Below are 23,633 nucleotides of genomic sequence, written 5' to 3'. Positions count from 1 at the left end.
ATAAGTTTTTGCTACGCTTTTTACCGTTTTAAGCTCTATTGACATTTACTCGTACTTTGAAAGTGTTTTTTCAGCTTTGTGTATGTGTACCCCATGACTTTTTTCCTTATATTTATCATTAAGTACACCTCGTAAGTATACAGAAACGCGAATAGCAAATCATATTTTTAATTATAAAGTAAGGACTTCCTTTGAGAAAATCTTTCTGGCTTAAATATTTAAGGTAATTTTCTTCTTCAAGGCTCGTAGTCGTACCTTTGACTCGCTTCGTATCCTACCAAAATCAATTATTAATGAGAATAATTTTACTAAAATTTGGACTCAATTATTTCAGACTAGTAGCGATACTTGACTTTATCTTGATGAATTTAATTAATAATACCCCGTTAAGTTTTTAAACTTTTTCGTTTGTAAATTAACTGTAGCGTAACAACTGAATAATTAAAGCAGTAACTAGTGCAAAAGTGCAAATTAAAATGAGTAAGGTGTGAAGATTTCAATCTTTTCTCTAAACTTTACTCGTAATAAATAACTTTGACCAGATTGCACATACCTATCTATTAGCTTAGTTTCGAATTGTTCAAATGCAGTATGTATTTCTTGGGTATTGTTTGAGTTCGTTTTAGTTCAGTGAAACAAAGCACACAGTAACTATATTTAGTATACCTAACGGTTTCCGACCCTTGTTGTTCGAGTACTCTGCTCGTACTTGAAGAGTTGGTGACTTCCTATACATATAACATATACTGTAAGTTATTGGTTAGATTAATGTCAAAATTATTGTTTGACATACCCATATTTTAATAGTTTGCTTTGCCAACAACACGTTTTAGTATACGGCCGTATACTCGGTCATTAAGATGAATACTGGTCGATATAAAATGGAACTGAAATAAGATTTGAGTATGGAAATAAATGTGATTAATTATTTTGATGGTTTGAGTAACCATCCCCCATCCAATGTTCTAAGTGACTACCTACTTAAGATGTTGCTATGAGATTGTTCTGGATAACTGGCCTTAAATATGTATTTAGCAATATCCTACGGCTTGTCAAACGAATTTGAAACTCAAATGTTTCGACTGCGTCAGATGGCAATTAAACCTATAAAATTTTCAGCTTGTATGTAACATTTCAGCCCAAGATTTCGGCTACTAAGTAGGGTTTAGTTTGTTTTCGAATTCGACATGTTTTTGTGAATATGACGATGTTATGAGAGCTTTCAAGGAAATCTGCCCACATGGAATTAATCTAGTCACTTCAGGCTATGACACTACGAGTAATGCATGAAATATGTCATCCGCCACGACTTGTGGCAGCCTAATGTGTGGCAGCGCTTATAGCAGAAGCTTATTAGCGGTTTTGGCTTGACGGTAATACAAAATAGGGTCACCATTCGCTCCAATTTGTAAGTAAGTAAAATGTTTGCTTTGTTCAGTTTTTTTACTTATTCGTTAGGAGATTGAAAAATTACACAACCCGTGCTCGCACACGGTATACCTATCTCTGTAATACTCACGTTGAGAGCAATTTGTTTTTATTTAGTCGTTACAATCTACTACCGGTCTAGTCGTTCCTAATTATTCGCTTTTTGTCAGAACTTTCAAATTTTGCAGATGGTTGCTACTAAGAGTATCAACGAATTTCGAGTCTGTCAAGGTCTTGTGTTAGTTATATTTGCATTAATAATGCCAGAAAGAGTTACATAGATAGTCGCAATGATATAAATAGTATAGTAAGCTGATTTTCATTAAAAGGGTCAAACAATTAATAGGTCTGTAACATAACATAAGCATCTGGCTCGTCCTTCCCAGAAAAGTCGATATGTTTGCCAAATGTCAATGAACTTACCTGCCGATGTGCGTATACGACGGAGCCGAGCAGTTTCCAGGTGCCGCCGCGCCGGTCCATGCGCACCATGCGCAGGATTTGGAAGAAGCGCAGCCCGCGCAGCGCCGACGCCGCGAACACCTGCCCCGACGAGCCCATGCCCAGCACCACTAGAGACGCCAGGATCGTGGTCACATCTGAACAAAGTATTATTCGATCAAATAAACGTATCGATAGATACTTTGCACTTATTTACTAAAGTATTTCAATGCAAAGGATTGATTTCAGGAATTTAAACTGCCCTCGATCTACTTTAATTAAAACGTAAAAAAGGCATAACTTTTATTAAATCTTCTCTTTACTTAAAATAAACACTGTCATTTGATTGTGCTGCTGCTGCTGCTCTCTGCGTTGCCGGAACTAAGTAGGTATAGATTTAAGTTAGGTATCATTGTTACAGCAGAAGAAAAGTTTGTGTCGGAAACTTACTCGGATTGTCTTTAACAGAGATTGATATAATACTTATAAGTTGAAAAAGTAGATAAAAATTTTGACTCTACAATTTATCGATGGTACGCGTGGTAGAAGTACAGTATTAATTGTAGGTAGAAATTTTCATCTGTATTATTGAGCATAAAAACAGTTTGTAAATATGTAGAGTCAGATAATAAATCACAAGAGTTTTACTCAAATAGCGCTTCATTCATTGAATTCAAAGAGAATGGAAATTATATTACTGAGCTCATATCGAATAAATGTACTTATTTCGTATTTCCTGGGAACGTATCCAAGTTACTTTGATCAAAGCATACAAGTAGTAGGCATTCAAATATCATATTCATCGCAAAGCCACCGATAGATTTTCCTCCTGTATTTAAAAGATTCTTAGAATATAATAGGCAAATCAATTGAAATAAAAGAACCTCGTATGTTATTTTTACTTTATATTTATTTGATTTGGTATAAAAAAAAACAATCAGCGCTTTTGAAAAATTTGATATAATAACGTTTGAAAAGATTTTCGTGAAACACAAAAACCTAAGTGAATCTTAATCGTACGTACCTATTGAATGTAAAAAAGTAGGTGTTTAAAATAATCCTGTCGTTGGAATTAGTAATATTATTAAATAACAGCTTACACTTCTTTTTAATCCTATGAATATCTACCAAGGTGAAATTTTGGTTGGTGTGTGTACTTCCAAAAATAGCCTTATTTGATATTCAGCTACCTACCTAATTGCCTTAACGGTCGCAACGCCACGGCTGCAGGCACACTTTTCATTCGCGTCACACGCCAAACGAGCGAAAAGTGGAAAGAAGTGACACATTAATAATGGAAGGGCGGTTGAATAATTTGGGTAGGTTCATTTTATTGTCCCCAGTAGGAATATCGTGCGGCTATGTTTGGCGGTTAGTACGGTCTCGGGCGGGCCGGCTCCCCAGAGAGTGAAATGGCGGTGGCACGAAACTAGTGCCAGGGGAAGGAGGCCCAAATGCGAAGGTCAAAGCAGATTGCTCGCACCTGAAATAGGGTCACTTCGTCACGGTTTATAGACGGAACGTGACTTTTACTTGGAAATGCTGAGGATGAAAGTACTGTTGGATGCGAATCTACAGCACCTAATATTTCGCCTCATACCAGCTTTATGATATTTGTTTCGCTATCCCTGTCACGGTATAAGACAGTTCATGTCGTTTGTTCATATTGTGTAAGATTTTGCCGTCAATAAACACGCAATACGATGCTATAAACTTTTTATAAACTCACTTTATTTTGGTAAATGTTGCGAATTAAAGATTCGTTCAATGCGAAAGTTCATCTCGAATGAATCGCGTATATGATAGGTACACATACGAGTAGGTATATATTCCATAAACCTCCTAAAATACAGGGTATCAGATACATTACATATGATAAATAAGTAACACCACCCATAAACCGGTAGTAGATTGTAACCGTTTTTAAACAAATTAATTTATTATCATACCGGCCGTTTGGCTTAAGCTTGTAGAAATAATTAGGTTAGAAAAGCCCATTTAAAATTGTTTTGGGATGTTAAAATTACTTAGTTAAAGAATGTTCTTTTTTTAGGTTTACGAGTTGACTATTATTTATATTAACGTAATTAAGTATTTACTTACCGATTATACAAAAAGGCCGCCTCAAAAACTTGAGGCGACCTATTGAGCCTTGATATCGTGACCTGCATCCTGATGACCACAACCTGTGGAATAACACGCAATGTCAGTTATCCTTCGATCAATTCGCCGCCACAAAGGACGGGAAAGAAAACTTATTAAAATACCTTATTACTTTCTAATTTCCGAGTCAGAGGAAAAGTAATTGAAAAAGAGTAATAGAAATCACCTTTCAATATTGGATAAGGAATTTCATTATGAAGGTAAAAAAATCTCTCTCCGCTTAATTTTCATGAAATTACTATGATGATTAAAAGCTGGTTTTTATTTGAAATTGCGTTGGTAAAATTTAACAGAATTTTAGAACATTGATTTTATTCATCTAAAGAAAGAACTAGAATCACAAATTAAACTGCTAGAATTTTGAACACTCAAACGCTTTTAATACCTACTCGGACAAACGACCTGATGACAAACATACTTCAATTCCTGGTCTATCATTAATTTATATTAAAAGGAGCAATTTAACATTAAAAAGTTAACTCACTGTCTTAGCAAACCTGTACAAACAAAAAGTTCTTTCTAGTTTTGATTAGTTCATCAAGGTTGTTCGTGTTAAATATGTAGGTAGGTGTACAGAAAGGTAAACGAACAGATTAAATACATCCATACACTGTAAACCAACAGTCGCAGCCGGATTTATTATATTAACTAAAAGTTTGATGTTCGTAGTTTAAATATTTACATTAGACACAGTTTATGAACACATCTAGACAGTATTAAGATACATTAAACGTCTTCAGAATTACTTGAATGTCAAATTATAGGATAGTTAGGTAGTGATATGGATAGTGACTGCTATTAAGATTTAGTTATAAATAACCTCTTTAGACACAAGTGTGTAAATGCTAAAGGAAACCACATAAGGATATTCAAGTTAATCCTTTACTGACTTTAAATTCAGTAGTTTTACTACACCAACAAAACGTGGTTTTATGAAAACTATGGAGTGTATTTAGGCCAGTAGAATTAAACACAAAAATGAATTAAATCGGAAATAATTCCAACTAAAGATTTTAGTGTTTTAATGGCTTCATTAGTTGCCCATAAAGATTCTCCTAGGTTTTCGACTTCGACGGAGTTGTGCTTAAGTGGTGGGGGCCCTCGAAAGGGACGCTTTTTCGGTTTTCCGGTTATACCGCGTGAAGGACTTACCCTATCGAAAAGTGGTCTTCCTGACGGTTGAAGGGCATTTAATCCAATGGCTCGTTACCCGCAGGCTTCCAAGTCTTGAAAAGGAGCGCCTCAACTAGTGTAACCCTATCAAGGCTTACGAGCTGGATGCGCCTATCCTTGTTCGTCCCAGCCGTTCCTTAACTGCGGTTGCTGCACCTCTTCCTGGCACTCACCTGATCAACTCTGTGTTACCTACTGTGGCTATCCCTCTTCCTTGTATCCTCCTGCACGACTACGTTTCCTAGCAGTATGCCTGGTCTAAGGTTCGACGCCAAAAATCAACAACAACAAGTTCATATTAAAACGCTGAAGAGTTTTTTGTTTGTTTGAAAGCGCTTATCTCAAGAATTACTAGTTTGATTGAAATAATTATTTTTGTGTTGAATAGCTTATAAATTGAGGAAGGCTATAGGATATATACAATCACTCTACGACTAACAGAGGCGAAGCAGTAAAGAAAAATTTTGCAAGCACGGAAAATAGTATTTAACCTCCTGGGGCCCGGGAATTATTTTTATCGTGAATTCATATGAAAACTATCCAAATAGTATTAATAAATGATATAATTATCTTGAAAAATAAAATAAAAAAATTTATCTGGAAAACGGCAATTTTCTCAATGTCATATATTTACGACATCGGTTCCCAATGTCAACGACTTTTTTATTTCATGTACAGGATGTCCCGTAATAAATAGCACAAAATTAATTCCTAGTTAAGTTTCTTGACTATCTTCAACGAATTTGAATCGATTTTTGAAATATATTGAGATGCCAAAATTTTTTTTTAAATATTTTTTCTGCCTGTACTTACTTTTTTCTATGCAGTGGATGCAAATATTGATATTTTTTAAGTACCTTTTCGTTAAAATGTAGCTAGATAGATTCTTTATCAAGTTTTATGTCATTTTTGGGCAATAACATTGCATCTCTATTTTTTTTTTTAAATAGTATTTCAAAATTTTATTGCATTTCATATGGATGACTCAAATTAAAAAATCCTCGTGATAAAAAAATGCATCACACCAATGTGTAATTAACATTAAGTGATGTAGATAAGGTCAATAGCAATAAAAAAATAAAAAATAATTTGATTAAGTGCTTAATGAAATTATTTTAATTTCATAAAAAAAAACAAAGTGACTTGAGGTGTTGATAATACTTCTGGGCCGACTTTACCAGTAAAATCGAGTTTTGAGTGTTCTAATATGTTATGTTCGCATATATCTACCTAAACAAATAAGAAAATAATATCAGATTGTATGCTATTTAATAGAAAATGTATAATGTCATACAGGTATTACACTGGGCTCTGTCAGTTTACACTAGTAATTGGGACCTCATGTAATACCTGTATGACATTCAGAATTCACCATGGTTTTCGTAGTTTTCATACGTATTTCCACAATCAGTGATACTCAGATAATAAAACAGTTCAAATCCCAAAACGAATAATAACAAAGGCTTATAGAAATCATTCATATTTTAGTAAAAATTTCATTATTACTAACCACTCGTTCCAGGTCGCGGCGCCGTCGCTAGTTCAATTAAAGATAAAAAAATATAAATGTCACTTCACTAGCCAATCACAGCTAAGAATGATGGACAGATGCACCATCTAACTAATTAACGTAAAAGTTCTGGTAAATTTCAACAGATAGCGTTGATTTATATTTTTTTGTTTTATGTAATAAATATATGACGCCAGGCCCCAGGAGGTTAAACTATTTTCACGCGTACGAAGTTGATTTTGTGGCGTCGAACCTTGGACCAGGCATATGGCTAAGCAATGCAATCGTACAGGAGGGTACAAGGAAGAGGGGCAGTCACATTAGGTAACACAGAGTCTTTCAGGAGAGTGCCAGGAAGAGGTGCAGCAACCGCAGTTAAGGAACGGCTGGGACGAACAAGGATAAACTAATCCAACTCGTGAGCCTTGACAGGGATACGCTGGTTAAGGCGACCCTTTACAAGGCTTGGGAGCCTACGGGTGACGAGCTATTGGACGTGGAGAGGGTCATTAATTATACACATATTTTCTACTTTGCCGAACATTTGCACGAGAACGGTTTGTCCAAAACGTATGAATTTGGTCTTATTTAATGCAGGATTAAATGCCCTTCAACCGTCAGGAAGACCACTTTTCGATAGGGTAAGTCCTTCACGCGGTATAACCGGAAAACCTAAAAAGCGCCCCTTTCGGGGGCCCCCACCACTTAAGCACAACTCCGTTGAAGTCGAAAACCTAGGAGAGTCTTAATGGGCAACCAATGAAGCCATTAAAGCAATAAAATCTTTTGTAGGAATTATTTCCGATTTAAAATCTAATTCTACTGGACTAATTATATAAAATTTAGTCCTTATTAATTCCTTCTGTCGAGTTCTATTTCGTATTGAGTGTGTAACTTAGCAGTGGGACACGAATTCTCGCTTTGGCAGACCACGCGGCGGCTTGCGGTGCGGCCGGGAAATAGGATCATTACACGGGGCGGCTTCAGCTTTGACTGCGCTCGCAAATACAGACGCTTTGTAAAGCCGGCTGAGTAGTAGCCACTATTATTATTTAATTTTATTTTTAGTGTCTCGAATCCAGTCTATTTTAAAAGAGGCCAAACGGCCGGACTCTTGAAATGAGTCAAAATTGTGCAACTTCTTGAAATTATATTTTTAGAACTGACATGACACATAATTAGCTATGCAAGTTTTTTTTTTTTTTTTTTTTTTAAATGTAGCAAACATTTTGTTGAATAACTCAGAAGTGTTATTTCAAACTTATCATATTTGACATTAATGGCGAGTAGAAGGTATTCGTATACCTACTCGTAAAATAACTTATTTTTAATGTTAATGGGATACCTCTTTCTAGATAAAATAATTATTTACAATCAATTTCAAGACTACGTCTACTTCTTGCCGTCTGTTTTAGAGGAACGTTTAGTTCAGTAACTGTATTTATTCGGCGTGTAAATGAAATAAATAAATAATGTTGTGTAAGCCTGTTGAAGCGAAGCAATCCGTCTACATTGAGTGACGAATCACTTCACGCGAAAGCTCTCGGAGCTTATCTACGAGTGCTCACTGTTTGCGCTCTACGAGTAGGTATACTAGGTAGGTACCTACGTATAATTTCAGCCCACGCGGTAGGATCACCATGCGCGAAAAAATTGATTAGGATTGGTATTTTAATAAATTGTAGATATAATGTAGCCCAAGCCTTATTCGGATTTTTGTTACTTTCCTTTGTCAACATTAAAAAAAACTTGATGCGGTTTTATTTCGCTCCATTTCTTGCAGTCCCACTGGAAGGCGTAACGTTATTTTAAAAATACTACCCGAATAACGTATGGAATGTCAATGTCAATTATTCCATAATTTGTAAGTAAAACAATGATGAAAAATGCAATTTTATCCATAGTGCGTTTTTAAAACTGTAGGTAGAGCGTATATTAAAAAGCTCTTGCAAAAAGACAAGGCGGTCGCTGCCCGCACAAACTACTACCGCATTTATACCATAACGTATAAGATGTTTATGATAAAACTGGCACGCGCGTTTGTGTAGGTGTACGGGCATTCCGTTTGGGCCAATTCCCTTAATCTTTAGTTATTGAGTGATTTCCAAGGACATAAAGTATTAAAAAAAAGTCATTCAAGAATTTATGGCGTATGTTATATGTGAAAGTTGTAACGAGTTTTAGAATCTTCTATTGAGCGATTTTAAATAATACAAACTCGTATGTTAGTACTAACCTTAGAAAGAACTCTATTGCGAACCAAATGACTACAACAGTCTCCATGTAGAACAGCACAATGCCAGCCTTCGCTTCGTACTCCTCAATAGTGGAGAACACTGACAGCGACAAACACATGAACACCATCAGAAACCTGCAAACATTAAGTGCTTAGAACGTCTAAGATAATGTTGTTAGAAAAAATAATTAGTGAAAGTTCTGCGAACTCGTTTGATGGGTGCTACTCCACAGGCCAATTAAGCTTTAATAAGCCCAGCCTATAAGACTGAGAAATTAATCCCTAACTTTTGAACCCGTAGGGGGCTCGACGCAAAGTCAATATATTCGAGAGCGACCCGCCTTAATTCAGTTTGCGGTTCCTTGGAGGTTGAATACGCAATTAAACATTCAATTAGAATATATATACTTAACTAAATATTTGTTCCCAGAAATGATCGCTAGATTCTGGCATAATATTATGTTTATGTGTGCCGCTTTGCATCCAGACAAATCAAACACACGTGTTCAATTAATGTTTGAGCGGGAGGCGCTCGAAATAACTTTCCTTGAAGATATTGCTTGCGAACAATAGTTATTTCGTGTCTTCGAATTTGTCGTAAAGTTGAGCAGGCATAAAATTCACAGACGAAAAGGGTTGGGACAGCTTTACCAATTGGACCAATAACTGTTTACCTGGGAAAGTTTTGAATGGAAAAACCTTTCTATCCTGTACGATTTCTGTAGAGAAAATGTAATGGGCGGAAACAGTCAATACTTTAGGACCATGATAATTAATTTTTTTTTTTATATTTCAATTAACTATAAGCTAAGAAAATAAGACAAATAGTACGCCAATCATCTGGCGAAATAATATGTGAAATAGTTTTAAAAGTTTAAAGTTTAACGTTAGGAAATATGTACATATAAAGAAACGAAGAGAAGAAGAAACTAAAGTCACCATGCATCGGTTAAGTTTTATTACTACTTTCAGGGACACATGTAAATAGTTCTTGTTACTATTTTAGATGCTATAAACCTTTTTCATTTGCGCAATTTTTGCAGGTCCAGCCTTCATAAGAGAGTGGAGTACTATTCGGTGTGTTGACTTACACAATCATGTGATAGAGGACAGCTTTGACGCCCCTCGGCCTTTCAAGGAAGTTGTAGAACTTGGATTGTAGGCGGCGGTAGCGCGCGTCGCGTCGCGTGGCGCGGTAGCTGAGCGGCTTGCCGAGCAGCGACATCCGCGGCGTCGCCAGCCGGTCGCCGCCACTCTTACTCTCACTGCAACCAACGATACCACCGCTCCGTAACACTACTTACTACCGGTCTTCAGAGGATATCCGGATTAGTAGGAATACCGGATGGATTAGCAAAGCATTAGTTAGTTCAGAGGTTTTTACATGGGAGTGATAACATCTGTTTTTTCTCTTTGTTTACACAGGGCGGAGACGACAATAATTGGAAACATTATGTAGTTGTATTGCCGCCTCCTTATTATTATTGCTCATCGCCGTAATACATTTACATATATAAATACCATAATTAACAATTAATACAACGAAGTTACTTATCGATACAATAAATGATCACATACTTTTCTAGCACGTATATTAGCTAGATTTCAAATCAACGAAGCTAGGTATCTATCTATCTATCTATCTATCGTATCACCACTAACATGCTTCGACACAGACATCTTCCATACCTTGAGACTAAATGAGCACGTTTGCTATGTTCAGACTGATTAGCTAAATTCTAATAGAAATCATGAAAATATTTTCTGTCTGAAAACATTGTAATCAAACAAACTAGGTAGGTATAATGCTACATAATTAGACATAATAACAAATGAAAAATAATTAGCTTCTACTTTTCATATCACCTAGTCATTATAAAGCTCAATATTTCTTTATTAATTAAACTTGCATCGTCATTATTATCAATTATAACAAGTTCCACGTTGTAGTAATAAAAACAAATACCTCTTCATAATTCCTCTCATTTTATATCGTTCGCTGTGCACTTAACCAACTGCTTTTTATTTCACTAACCAAGAAGAAGTTTACTTCCCATACAATGTTAAACTTTTCAGTAATGGCTCAAGCGGACAGGCCGGCTTTTGCGGCAGTTTAAGTTAAAATGCCAACTGTGGCTAATATAAAGCCACAAACGTAACTGCCTCAATTATAATGTTTGTAACAAGGGTTTGTCTTCGGACCAAAGTTTTTACAATTTACCGCACGCGTGTGTGGTACTGACATATTTACTGACGTAGGTAGAGAAAAGTGACCAAGTGAAATATACTGTTTTGTTAACCCTTTTAAAACAAAAGGCAATACTTTTACTTAAAATCTTTTATACATGACTAGTACCCATATCAAGGGTAAAAGTATCACTAAATTGCTGTCACTAGTTGCCATATCTGGATATTTTCGGTTATTAAGGTAGGCTGTCCTCCAATTCATTTTTTCATTTTGTGTAACGAAGAGCCACGAGTAAGATATAAAACATAAAAATAAATTAATTCCCCACAAACACTTGTAAACGACCAAACTTTGCGAACTAGGGCAGCGAAGATACTAAAAAGTATAATAGCACGGATGTTGTGGCACTTATACACACGGAATGAGGCGACTCTCTTATCGCGTTTGTGTGACGGGATATCAATCTCAGTAATCTCGACGCGACTTGCGGAAAACCGGTGTGTAAACAAATCGTCTCAGCTATGAGCTTAACCGACCGGCGGGAAACGAAATAGTAACACTTCTGTAAGACGGAGACACCCATTCACGAGCGCTCTCTACGCGCCGCGAGTCGCATCACTCGTGATCCAGTTCAACTTCCATTAGCAGTCTCACACACCTACCTACTAGCGCACCGTAATCGTTACTAACATCTCCTTGTTTACAAATCGCACAGTCTCTGACGCTATTGTTTACCGGGATCATATTAGCCACGTTTACGTTACGCATCGTGTTTACGAAATGTAGCAGCACATTGACACATTGACGTTTGTACACAAAAGGAAGCACTAAATACGGATACAACAAAGCGGAATTCAACATTAAAGCTCATTGTAATTAGTTATTAAATAGTTTTATGATTAAGTAGGTAAAAGCTTATAAAGGGATAGAGATAGTTACGTAAAATTATGTAGTAATTTTCCTACCTTTGAATGAAAGTAAAATATTTTTAAGCTTTAATAATTTACTAACACGTACAATTTTGAATGTGACAGGACTAATAAAACAATCTAACTATGGTATGTTAAGTTGCCGTGTTTTTGTGTAATAAAGATTTTCAAATAAATAAATATGCGAAAGACGCGTGCCCATACGGTGCGTTGTGACGCAGCGAGGCAGTGGAAGATAGGAGGGAGGCTTAGGGTACCGCCCCCAAGTTTTTCAGACATTTTGAAAGGAAAGGAAAAAAAGGAACTGAGTTACGTCGAAGCGTCGTGCGGCCTTAGCCCTAATTGAAAATCACGAATCGTAATGAGTTTCTCTTTTGAGAGAAAACACCCTTTAATGGAATCTGCTGGCTGATTGATGTTTATTCAGTGTGTGAGATAAATTGGCATGGTAAATTTTCTTGAAACTTATAAAAAAATATAATAATAAAACTTCATAAAAGTCTAAAAGACTCTAAATTAGAAATCGCGAAAGTGTGAAAGTGTGGATCATTCAGCTGGTGCATTATTTCTAGACAGCCATTGCTCAAAACCTTGTTTGCTTTAATACTTGAATAAATGTTAAGCATGTCAAGCTAAAGTGTAACGTAGTTAAGTTAACTGTTACTTGGCAGGTGATCAAATTGTCTGGACGTTAGCATCACGCAGCGTCCCTGGGGGTCCCGACCGAGCGCTACTATGTCAAGCCGTGATAAAGGCCCCGCTTTCAACTACTACTGTCTTGTTTGTCTCTGGTTAATTGATATAGTAATAACTAATTTGACATGAATGGACACCTAAATCAACCTTCATCAAATTGTTTTAATAGCCGGCAGATTTCTGCTTTGTTAATACAAAACAGGGCACTGATTTCAGCGTGTACAATATTTACCAAGGCAAAACCCTTTACTATGGGAGCAACATTGTAATCGTATATAAATTTTACCCATCCATACTTTATGTTCTACCTCGACGATAATGTATGAAGCATGTTATTTATATGTTGAACCCATAGTATGTAGTTTACCTTTGGGTATTTATAAGCACAAATGTCTACAATATTGTACACATACATTTATACAATTTTCTATTAAATTGTTAAATTTCGCTTTATAATCGCAATTTAATAAATGTTTCAACAAATTATCCATATAAGCGCAACGAATCAGCACTTACACATACTAATAACGCTTAAAACCTATGTTCATAAAGGTGTGATAAAAAATGCAAAGTAAAAGTGAAAAATGCTAGTGTATCATTTGCAACAGAAAGTAATAAAGCACTGCTCTATCATTAGTCAATATTAAAACAACCTATAAAACAAATGCCATTATTTTGCGAACATACTTGTGCATGTAGTTCCTAGTGTGAAAGTTGGTTATGTTGTACAGTTAGTTATTAAACTATGAAAATTATTATCACTATGATTGTTTTGCGAACATAAATTCGCCTGAAAACTGTAGTTACAGGAGTTACGAGTTGTTTTCGGTTGCTAACATGTTTGAATAGTAGTACTATTGTGTCAACATAACGTAACGTACACATTTTCCCTTTATACGTGAGCTGTTTTCCATTTCTTTGTAGTCGTAGTCCACGAGTTCGTCCGCACGGAATCGAAATGTAAACAAGTGGGGCGACGTCGCGTTCACCATTCCGGAACTACTGAATGATCATGAATTATTACGGCGACAGTATCGCCGATAAAATCAAATCGAAGCCACGATGAAGTTATTTTTTTGGGGTCAAATGGTTTGTACCCACCAAATTCACGCAGTTTTCCTCGCAATGGAGTGCTATTTTTATGAACATTTCCCAATAAGTATACACAATAAAACCTGCATGCATTAAAAATGTTTTATTACATTATTTTGTGGACGTAGGTATACGTACAGTACAAAACCTCGTAAGGTTTACGGCTTTAAGGTACCTAGTATAATATTTGTTTATTAAGACAGAAGAATACATATTTTAGTATTTTTATGGCTAACACAAATTAATTAGTAGTTATAGTTATATCTTAAGCAACGATGTAGTGGATGCAACCAAAATGAAGACAGTTCATTCTAAAAATTTATTCAATATTCCATTTAATCAGAACTTCGCCCTTACATTTACTAGTATGTACTGCTTGCACTGTTCAAAATGCATAACCTGATAACAAAGTGGTGATAACATAAACTCTGCTAATATTCTGCACTTAGCTGCAACGAGTACGTGGAGTACGGTGAATAGTTTAATTAATCCACGAAATCTAATGTGCATAGGTATGTTGAGATTAGTAATTAATTAGCTCCTCAGAGATTGCAAGATTCAGAATGCTCTCTCTAGCTTGAACGAGTATCAAGCAAATCCTGAGCCAATAACATCGTAAACAAGTCATAAACGCTGCTACCCAAGACAAGTCCGTGTCAAAGTTTTACCTTTAATAATTCTCTCACAATGAATTTATAATGTAGCGTCGTGAGTTAATTTTCTTCACCGAGAAAATTAACGCTGTGGTTACCATCCGTCACCTACTATGATTTAACGGAGCACTTTGTGTATGAGCCCGAAACATGAACTCTGGATGTAGGATTAACTTTATTTTGTGTTAAAAGATCGACTTTTATAATATTATATAATTCCAAAGTTGGAATTTTACAAACGGGTGCAATGAACTTTTTTATAGAACTTTGGCATGTTTGTGGTGGTCGCAATTTTCTCTTTTAATTACTTAAAGGAAAAGTAAGGAAAAGTACTCGTATTCACAATACAAAATATGTCACAGTCAACGATATTTAGATACAAATTCACTTGTTATGATGTAAAAAAGGTGTTCACTACGTCGTTCATATAATATAATGTCTCCTTGAACAGTTGTCTGCCTGAGCGAGGATATGCGCTGGTTTGTTATTCATATGTATTTCTATTGTTTTATTACGCATACAAACAACACTTGGATGTTTTTGCCTTGAATTTGTAGCATGTTTGTTAATGTTAACATTCAGCCGTAATAGCCTGTAATCTACGGGTGATTGCATGTTATTACTGTAGACTTATATAAATTATTATAAGCAAATGCGTATTACTCGTTGCTCCTGCCTATACTAATTTTATTATGAAGGAAACATTACATGGGAATTGTTTGAAACTGAGAATTGTGTGTTCAGTTTTTTGCATAATCGGTTAAAATTTTTTTTTCTTTTTCCTGATTACGACTCTTTCTCAAAATGAGTATTTTTTTATTTAGGTTAGCCTATACTTACCTAGATTTAGATTTTGCTAAGCAGCCGGTTTTCCCCTGCGCGGGTAGGGAGGAAACAGTAGTAGTACTCCTACGACCAGAAAGGAAAGCTATTTCTTGAAACCGAGCCTCTTTGGCATAATTTGTAATGGGAATACTTATACAACGAACGTTATACGACTAAAAACTCCGTCTCATGATCTTAAACTATACATTTTTATCATCAATCATAGTAAAAACTTCAGAGTTAATATTCAGTTTATCAAAAAAATAACACCATATTCAATCCTTTAAGGATTACGTGTTAATTAAACATAGCTTGAAAAGCTTTAAAGCTCATAATTTATTTGTATATTTATTGGTAAGTACAATGAAGAAGCATACCATTAATTACACGGTATTACAGTATTCTGTACGATTTATGTGCCATCATATTTATTACAATTGGTTGGGTTGCATACCGAAGTTAAATTATGATTGTGTTTATTGTGCACTTAAAGAAAAGTGAAGCGAATAATAAACGTATTTTTTTACGATCCAAGTGGTAGAATAGCAGATTAGATTGTATAATAACATTAATAACTCACAGGAGAGCATTTCGTTACGGAGGTGGTCGTAAAGTAAACGGCGTGAAAATATTAATCATAGCTTCGTTGGGAGATCGAGTGACCTTTGCATGATATACATAACATCAGGTACTACGAAGATTTGATTCGTAGATTTGGTAAAATATTTACATCAAATCAAACGATACTTCTGTTATTCATGCGGATGTAAAGTATTTGAGATATTAAGTACACAACATTTTGCTTTTCCTAAGCTTTTCAAATGCTTTGGAACTGAGTGGTTGATTAAGACGACTGAAGTCCTTTTCCAAAAAAATACCAGAGTAACTGACATGGCAACACACAATATGAACCATGGGATAGTATTTCTCCCATATCAGCAATTACATTTACATCGTCTTCCCATCGACTCGCTCATTGCTCAATGGCACGTGATCACCTCAGAGGAGAGTTAGGAGAAGAACAGTTGTCTCGAGTTTGGTTAACCTACCTAGTTACTGCAAATAATAACTAAGCATGCATTTCATCGATGTTATTAATTTACAAGCTATATTTGTAAATAACGCGCATCTAAAATTATTATCTATTCTAATTATTAATTTTGGAATTGAATGTTCAATTGCTTTTAAATTATAATTAACTTGAAATGGTCTAAAGAGTGTAGCTAATTTATTACTTTATACAAGTAATTACCGTATGTTTGGTAACAGAACCTCCGTTTTACCGTTTTTCGTCTGTTTTCATGTTATGTTCAAATCCGTTAATAACCCATAATGTGTCTACTATTAGTCTGTTGTATTATGTTTTTCAGTAGAATCTACAAAATTACTCAATTTGAAAACAAATGGTAATAATTGAGTGAACTAACACCCACTCCTACCTATAGGTACCTACATAAAGATGATTAGGTAATCTATAGAACGGAGCGATGAGTTATATGTAGATTGTAGACTTTACGAATAAATGTTCTCAATCAATTTATATAGGAAACCAAAGTTTAATAGTTTATAAAAACTGTTATACACACCCATTAAGCCTTCCATGAGTCACGCTACGAATGGGATAGACTTAGGTAATTGAAAATACTACGAGACACGCTGCGAAATGCTACGAACGTTGCCGTCACCGTTGTTAATTTTAATAGAGTCCGTAAAGTACAGAACCTTTTGTGTTGTAGTGTGAATGACTTGAATAATATGATTTTTATTTTGTGTTATCTCGTATTGTGTTTTTTATCAAAAGAAGCTCGATAAGGGAAGGAAGGTTTTTTGACAGACCAAATCCCAGGCGGACGAAGTATCAGTTGGGAACACGCTTTTTTATTATTTGGTCTAGCTTTACAAAAGTTCACACAAAGATGCCAACATTAATCTCTAGGCCACGACTAGCGAAAGTTTCACACTTTATACGAGTATAGGCATCATTTCTTATCTCAAGTGCTAGTTGAAGTTGTTCAGAACTCCCGTTTTTGTGACAAGCAGATAAGTACGGCCAACTTAACGCATGTAACAGCTGACAGCCATTAAGCCCTCGAGGGTCACTTTAAAACATATAGGTAACACGAATAAACCACTTATTTTAGTTCGTTCGTTTCAGCCAAATGACGTCCACTGCTGGACAAAAGCCTCTCCCCCAAGGATTTCCATAACGACCGGCCCTGCGCTGCCCGCATCCAGGCTGTTCCCGCGACCTTCACCAGATCGTCCACCTAGTGGGGAGGCCTACCCACGCTACGTCTTCCGGCTTACGTTATTTTAGTTATTATATTTGAAATCGACTAGATATACCTACCTGCTTCATTTATGCGCCAAGGTTTTTATTTTTTATACAAACATATTTTAAACTTCATATTTTAGAGGGGTTTCCTTCTTTCCTATATAAACATACCTTCCAATATCTAAACTTACTTCTTCTTACTTTAATTAAAATTACGAATTTTCCCGCAACTTATCACGGATGTTTGAGTTGAATGGGATTATTATTAAATCCGTGAAAATTTCTTAGTTGAAAGATGTTTTGATAAAGAACAAACTAATAAAGCAGAGATTTAAAACTTAATCTTTCAATTACTTTCTTCTCTTGGTAAAGGTTCCTTTGTCCTTGACTCTACTACTCTGATGTATCTAACTATACTCAAGAGTTATAAACTGTCTTCAAAGTTACACAGTAATTATTGTTGCCCTCTGTGGTTGTAGCGGCTTATTTCACTATAATAATCATCACACACACACACACACACACACACACACACACACACACTAACTAGACTCGTATTTTATAAATAATTAGGTATCTACTGTTCTCGAACTGGTTACGTTAAAAACAAGTATTATCAGTTCACCTCTCATAAAACGATGTAAATTAAATTGTTACGCTTCTCAATTAGGTACTTGTAATTGTAACAAAAGTTTTAAGAAATCGTTAACTTGAATAACTAAAAAGAAGAATAAAATTGAACCGATTTTTATGATTTGTGTGCGACTTTTCCTTTCACAAAGCGGCTGCTTATTGAAAGTCCTTAAATGTGGACCACTCTCGCAACTGAGTGGCCTTTAGGTCTCCATGAGCTGGCGGCGAGCCAGTATCCCGTATAATTTATAAGGAAATTCCCTGATTTCCTTTTTCTCTTCTTACTTTTGTTTATTTTATACATATGGGCACCAGCGTTGTTACAACATGATAAACAAAATTAAACCAAAGGGCAAAGTAATTGTGCATGAATGCTTTGAGTAGTGATTTTTTACTTCAAGAGGATTATTAGCACTACTTATAACTGTAAAAGGTAGATAAACTTAGTTGGAAAACATTTTTTAAAATACGGAGTTGCATAATTTATTGAGATATGGGTACCTACTGATTAATATATTTTTTTAATTGATCTATGTTTTTTTGTGGTTGATGTTTTGTAAAACTATAAAAACGGATACGGATACTATAACTAAATCATATCACAATTATTATATTAACTTAGATCTATTTAAGCAGTCATGAACCTATGAATAATCCACGCTATCTACAATACTATCGCAATACTCCCAAACAAATATTATTCTTGCTAATATATCAAGGGAATTTGTTACGGAACCAAGACAAGTGGACTCTAGGAAAGAAAATAGCCCCAAAATATTTTCTAAGTAAATGCTTACTCTGTAATAATATCATTACAGGGAATCCACCCTCTAAATTCCATGCTTCTAACTACTTACAGCGGTTTAAGCTCGACGTTGTGACGGAAATGAACAAGCCAGGGAAACATTAATGACCGAGTCGGAAAATTTACTTTTAATGGGTAAATAAAAATATTTGATTTTTAAGAATAAGGTCACCTTCACTGTAAAACATTTTAACTGCATGGTCGCGTTAATTTGAACATTAATTATGCCTTGTCTGCGGCGGAGCTGAAACTAGCTATGTCTATAAACAGAGCTTATAGAGCTACCTCTCAAATATGCACTAATTACTAATTAAGCGTTGGTAATGTGTTATGCAGAAAGGTTGAACAGTTTGTGTCCAAGTTACTACGTTAATTTACATTGTTCAATATGTTTACCTATTAAATTGCATTTGTTATAAAGAAAGCAAACACATCATTGAACAGAATTAATAGTAAACCTACAACATACAAAATTTATTAAACAATTTATACAACCCAAAAAAAGTTATTATAAATGAATCTTATAACCTTACTGTATTACTTATCAGCTGAAATGTAAGCGCGCTCAACATTGTAAGTCACCCTAAGCGTGCACATTAATTCTTTGTTCTTCAAAATATAAGTAACATTAGTTTAATAAATGATTTAAAGTAGTTCTACTAACTACATAAAATAGACAGTGACCTGTTTTGACACTTTTCCGAGTCTGAACCCTGTTACCAAATCTTTCTATAATATTTAAGAAAATAACAGCAAACGTAATGTATTTATGAAACCCATTAACTGCGAACTTCTTGGAATCGTTTCTAACAGTTTCATTGGACTTGATTCTGAGATTTTTCTTTAATTTAAAACAAAAGAAAGTCATTGTGTCAACATAATTATTAGAACGTACCAGACAGATTTGAAAAATGCAAATTTTCTTATTTTTCAATTTTTGATTCTAGTAGTAGATTTTAATTTCAGTGGTAGAGTCGATTATTTCAAAAAAAGTGTAAGTAATCTAATTTCTCTTCTGGTGTATCGAGTAATGGATAACATTTCCTAATTATTTTCATCATTCAAATATAAATTTCCATTGATTTTTCTAGTTGATGTTTATTGGAAAAAGTAACTTGCAATTGTTGTGTTTTAACTCATGGAAGGAAAATATTTGCATAAAAGTTTAAATCGTTGAAATTTTGTATTAATGCCCTGTCAAGTAGCGCACGCGAAATATCCAGTATTGTTAGCAGCATATTTCGTCATATAGAACTGCAATTCATTATATTTTTAGTTATTTTTAAGTAGAGGTAATGCAGATTTTATGCGGTGAGTACCTATGTAATATGCATGCGTACCATTTAACAACAACAAAACAACAAAAATCTAGTGTCTTAGAACTATAGAGTCGGACAATTTAAATAAATTGTTATTAAAAGTTATAAGAGCCTTTGTAGATAGTTTTTGTGTTAAAGTATAATAAATTGAATATCAATTATCAAACATACACCCAGTGTAACAGAGTGAAAAGAAATATTTTACAGTGTAAGTGTAACTGAAGAATGCATTTAAGGGGTCTAAAGAGTATTGAGGTTAGGGACACAATACATATTTACAATAAAATTAATTACGTAGATTCAGTGTTTAATAAAATTTTTACTTAGAGGGGGTAATTAAGTATTATCATTCAGACGAAGGGGACAAAACTTAAAATAAACTTATTGTAGGAGCTAATTACGCTTCTATTTAAAATAATATCTAATAGGTTATAATTTTGCAAACTATCTACAATGCAAATAAAATTAATCAATTAGGTTGAAAGTACTAGGAGTTTTGGAAATATTAGTATTTTTGATTAGGTAAATGTATGAAATGAAGATTTTGTCTAGGCAGAGCTACAAATGAAAAGAAAATATAACAAATGTATTACCTATGACGTATAGCATCTTCATGTACCCGAACACGCCTTGCCGATTTCATTCTCACCTAAACATTTTATGCCAATGAATATGTTAAGTTGGTAATTTGTAAAAAAGGGTTGGAATTTCAAATAAAATTACTCGTATTGTTATTTATGAAAAGGACACTACAGGCTAGAGTAGGTACTTAGGTAGGCTTCTCGCCATTAGTCAATCATTGACACGGTGTTTGTTTGGGTCGTGGCAAAACAAAGACAGTCCCTCGATAGCATACTCGTGTATTATGACAATGTACGTAGAGTCCGCGTCAATAGACTTAGCTAATTTTGCAAACAAATGTGCATAATGACATACAATAAAATTACGAAATTGTTTTAGGAATTAAATCTTATTTACAAAATTGCTAGTAGATTGGCTGTAATATGTGTTCAGAACGAATTTACGTTGTGTTTGTAAACGCAGATGTACTGTACAACGAATGAGTATATGTCTATGTTGTAGGTATACAGTGCGAAAACCTTTAGTTGCTAAATTATTGACTTTTCCATTAGAAAGTAGCTTTAGAATTCCGCAGGGGTCAGGCGCGGAAGGTCAGAACGTAAATAAAAATTACTTGTTATAGATTGTTTTATCGCTTGCAAGTAATCTCTATAAAACATTGAGATAAACTACAGGATAAGTCTAACTACAGTTCATGCCATATTAAAGAACTTTGATAAGTTAATAGTACGAGAGCCCACGACCAAAACCATGTCTCATAGCAATACGGCAAAAACCCTATAAAATCGTTAGATTGTATGATTCTGAACCCGACTATGTGTGTAGTAACGGTCGAAAGTGTAGCAACTGCGTGGGAGGCCATTTCTGCTGTGTCAAAAAAAAAAGACAGTCGGTATTGTAGCAATACGTCTGATAGTGAAAATGTACATAGATTTTATAATTGTATTACGAAAAAGTTTGTTTTCAGACATTTTGCGCGTAGCATATAGCCTGAGCGCATTTTTGAAAATGTCAACAAATTTAGCCGACCTGTATCATAGCAATACGGATAATTATTTTTTTCAACTTTTCGTATTGCTGCCATGATTACCAAAAACCTGTTTTCAGACACTTTAAGTGTATCAAAAAGTTGTATGATAGAGAAGGTGCTACACTTAATTTGTCTGATATAAATTTTTTGCACATGTGGACAACTTATTTTATCATATCCAACAATTTTCAGACATATTGCTATGATACCGATCGGTAAAATTTGTTAACATTTTCAAAACGGTCTCAAAATTTAATGCGTTCACATTTCCGTCTGAAAATTGTTTTGTTCGCATCAAATAACCAAAATTTACTAATAAAAAAGATTTTCAGACGTATTGCTATGAGACATTTTTTTTGTCTCATTTTTAATTTTTTTAAGTGATTTTACGGGTTTGCGCTACACCACTAACGTCTGAAAATAATGTTTCCGGTATCTCAGAACTATCATTCAACTACAGTCTGCAAATCAGACATATTTCTATGATGCAGTTCGGTAAAATTCTTTGACAATTTTGAAAATTCGGTCAGATCAAACGCTACGCGGAAAATGTCTGATATTGGTATTTTCGAGTTCAGGATAATCGTATCTATCGATTTGATGCGGTTTTGGCCGTATTGCTATGAGACAAAAATTTTGGTCGTGGGCTCTCGTACTATAAGTAAACATTGGGGTAGTGGGATATAATGAAAGCTAAATTGGCACCTCGGCGGCGGCGCACTGCCGCTGCCCGCCGTCAAATTTTAATCACTTAATGTAATGCAAAAATCTGTTCGAACCAACGCTACTGGGTACCTACGTTTAATGGTTAACTATCGATCCAAATATAGAAGGGTACTTCGTACGCCATTAACCGAAGTCACAGTAGCAATTATGTACAAAGGCATAAAGCACAATGCGATATCGAAGTGGCATGCTTATATTTTTTTAAGTTGTCAATTTAATTAATTACACCCATAGATACCGACACCTATTAAAATTACATGTAAACGTCGTGCAATAATTGCAATCGTGTTATTAATTACGTACCTTAAAATTCACAGCCAATCTAAACAACTGAAAACTGACATCCATAAATATTTACATTCCGGTAGAGTGGAGACGCGCTATCGCGTGCGTTTTGGTGTAGCTAGAACCGTTGTTGTGCGGGGCGGTGCGCGGTGGGCGCGCGGCACGTGGAGAGCGGCCCCAGGGCGCCGGCATAATACGCGGCACGCATGGGCTCCGCGCGGACGGCGCCTGGCGCGGCGGCACTCGAGCGCGGGTGCGGCGCCGACTGCCGCGCCCGCCGCCCGCCGCCCGCCGCCCGCCGCCGCCGCCCGCCGCCGCCGCCGCGAGCGCGGCGGACCCCGCGCCCGCCCACCGCGTGCCGCACGCCGCCCGACAAACACCCGCCCGCGCGTCTCTAATTCTAATTGTTGCCCACCTCTGACTATCCAGGTCATCGTACCTGCAGTTGATTTTCCCCCCAAACGAAAAACTCGGCTATAATTTGCATATTTAACATTAATCTTCGGTACATACCAAAATTAGGCGCGCACCTTGATTTCATAAAAAGTAAGTAGGGTATAAATTTATAATTTATTTAAGAAGCGAAGGTATGCACTCACTACGAGAAACGGGAAAGAAAAGAAAAGATTAGGTTTTCTTTATTT

The 23,633-nt window shown here is 35.5% G+C and overlaps 1 protein-coding gene across 1 annotated transcript in view; it reads right to left on the bottom strand.

The window, feature by feature from the left end:
• Window positions 1-23,234, bottom strand: part of LOC135076457 (potassium voltage-gated channel subfamily KQT member 5) — a 45,166-nt gene extending 21,932 nt beyond the window's left edge. The window contains exons 1-5 of the mRNA XM_063971232.1: window positions 23,008-23,234; window positions 10,043-10,216; window positions 8,952-9,086; window positions 3,973-4,055; window positions 1,852-2,027 (exon numbers count right to left, since the gene is read on the bottom strand). Coding sequence (XP_063827302.1) covers window positions 1,852-2,027; window positions 3,973-4,055; window positions 8,952-9,086; window positions 10,043-10,176 — 528 coding nt within the window. The 5' untranslated portion in view covers window positions 10,177-10,216; window positions 23,008-23,234. The remainder of the gene's footprint in view (window positions 1-1,851; window positions 2,028-3,972; window positions 4,056-8,951; window positions 9,087-10,042; window positions 10,217-23,007) is intronic.
• Window positions 23,235-23,633: the final 399 nt, after the last annotated feature.

This window comes from Ostrinia nubilalis, chromosome 1 (genome assembly GCF_963855985.1).
Source record: "Ostrinia nubilalis chromosome 1, ilOstNubi1.1, whole genome shotgun sequence".
Classification (NCBI taxonomy): Eukaryota; Metazoa; Arthropoda; class Insecta; order Lepidoptera; family Crambidae; genus Ostrinia; species Ostrinia nubilalis.
Note: the sequence above shows the minus strand (reverse complement) of the source record. Positions and strands in the feature narration are given on the sequence as shown.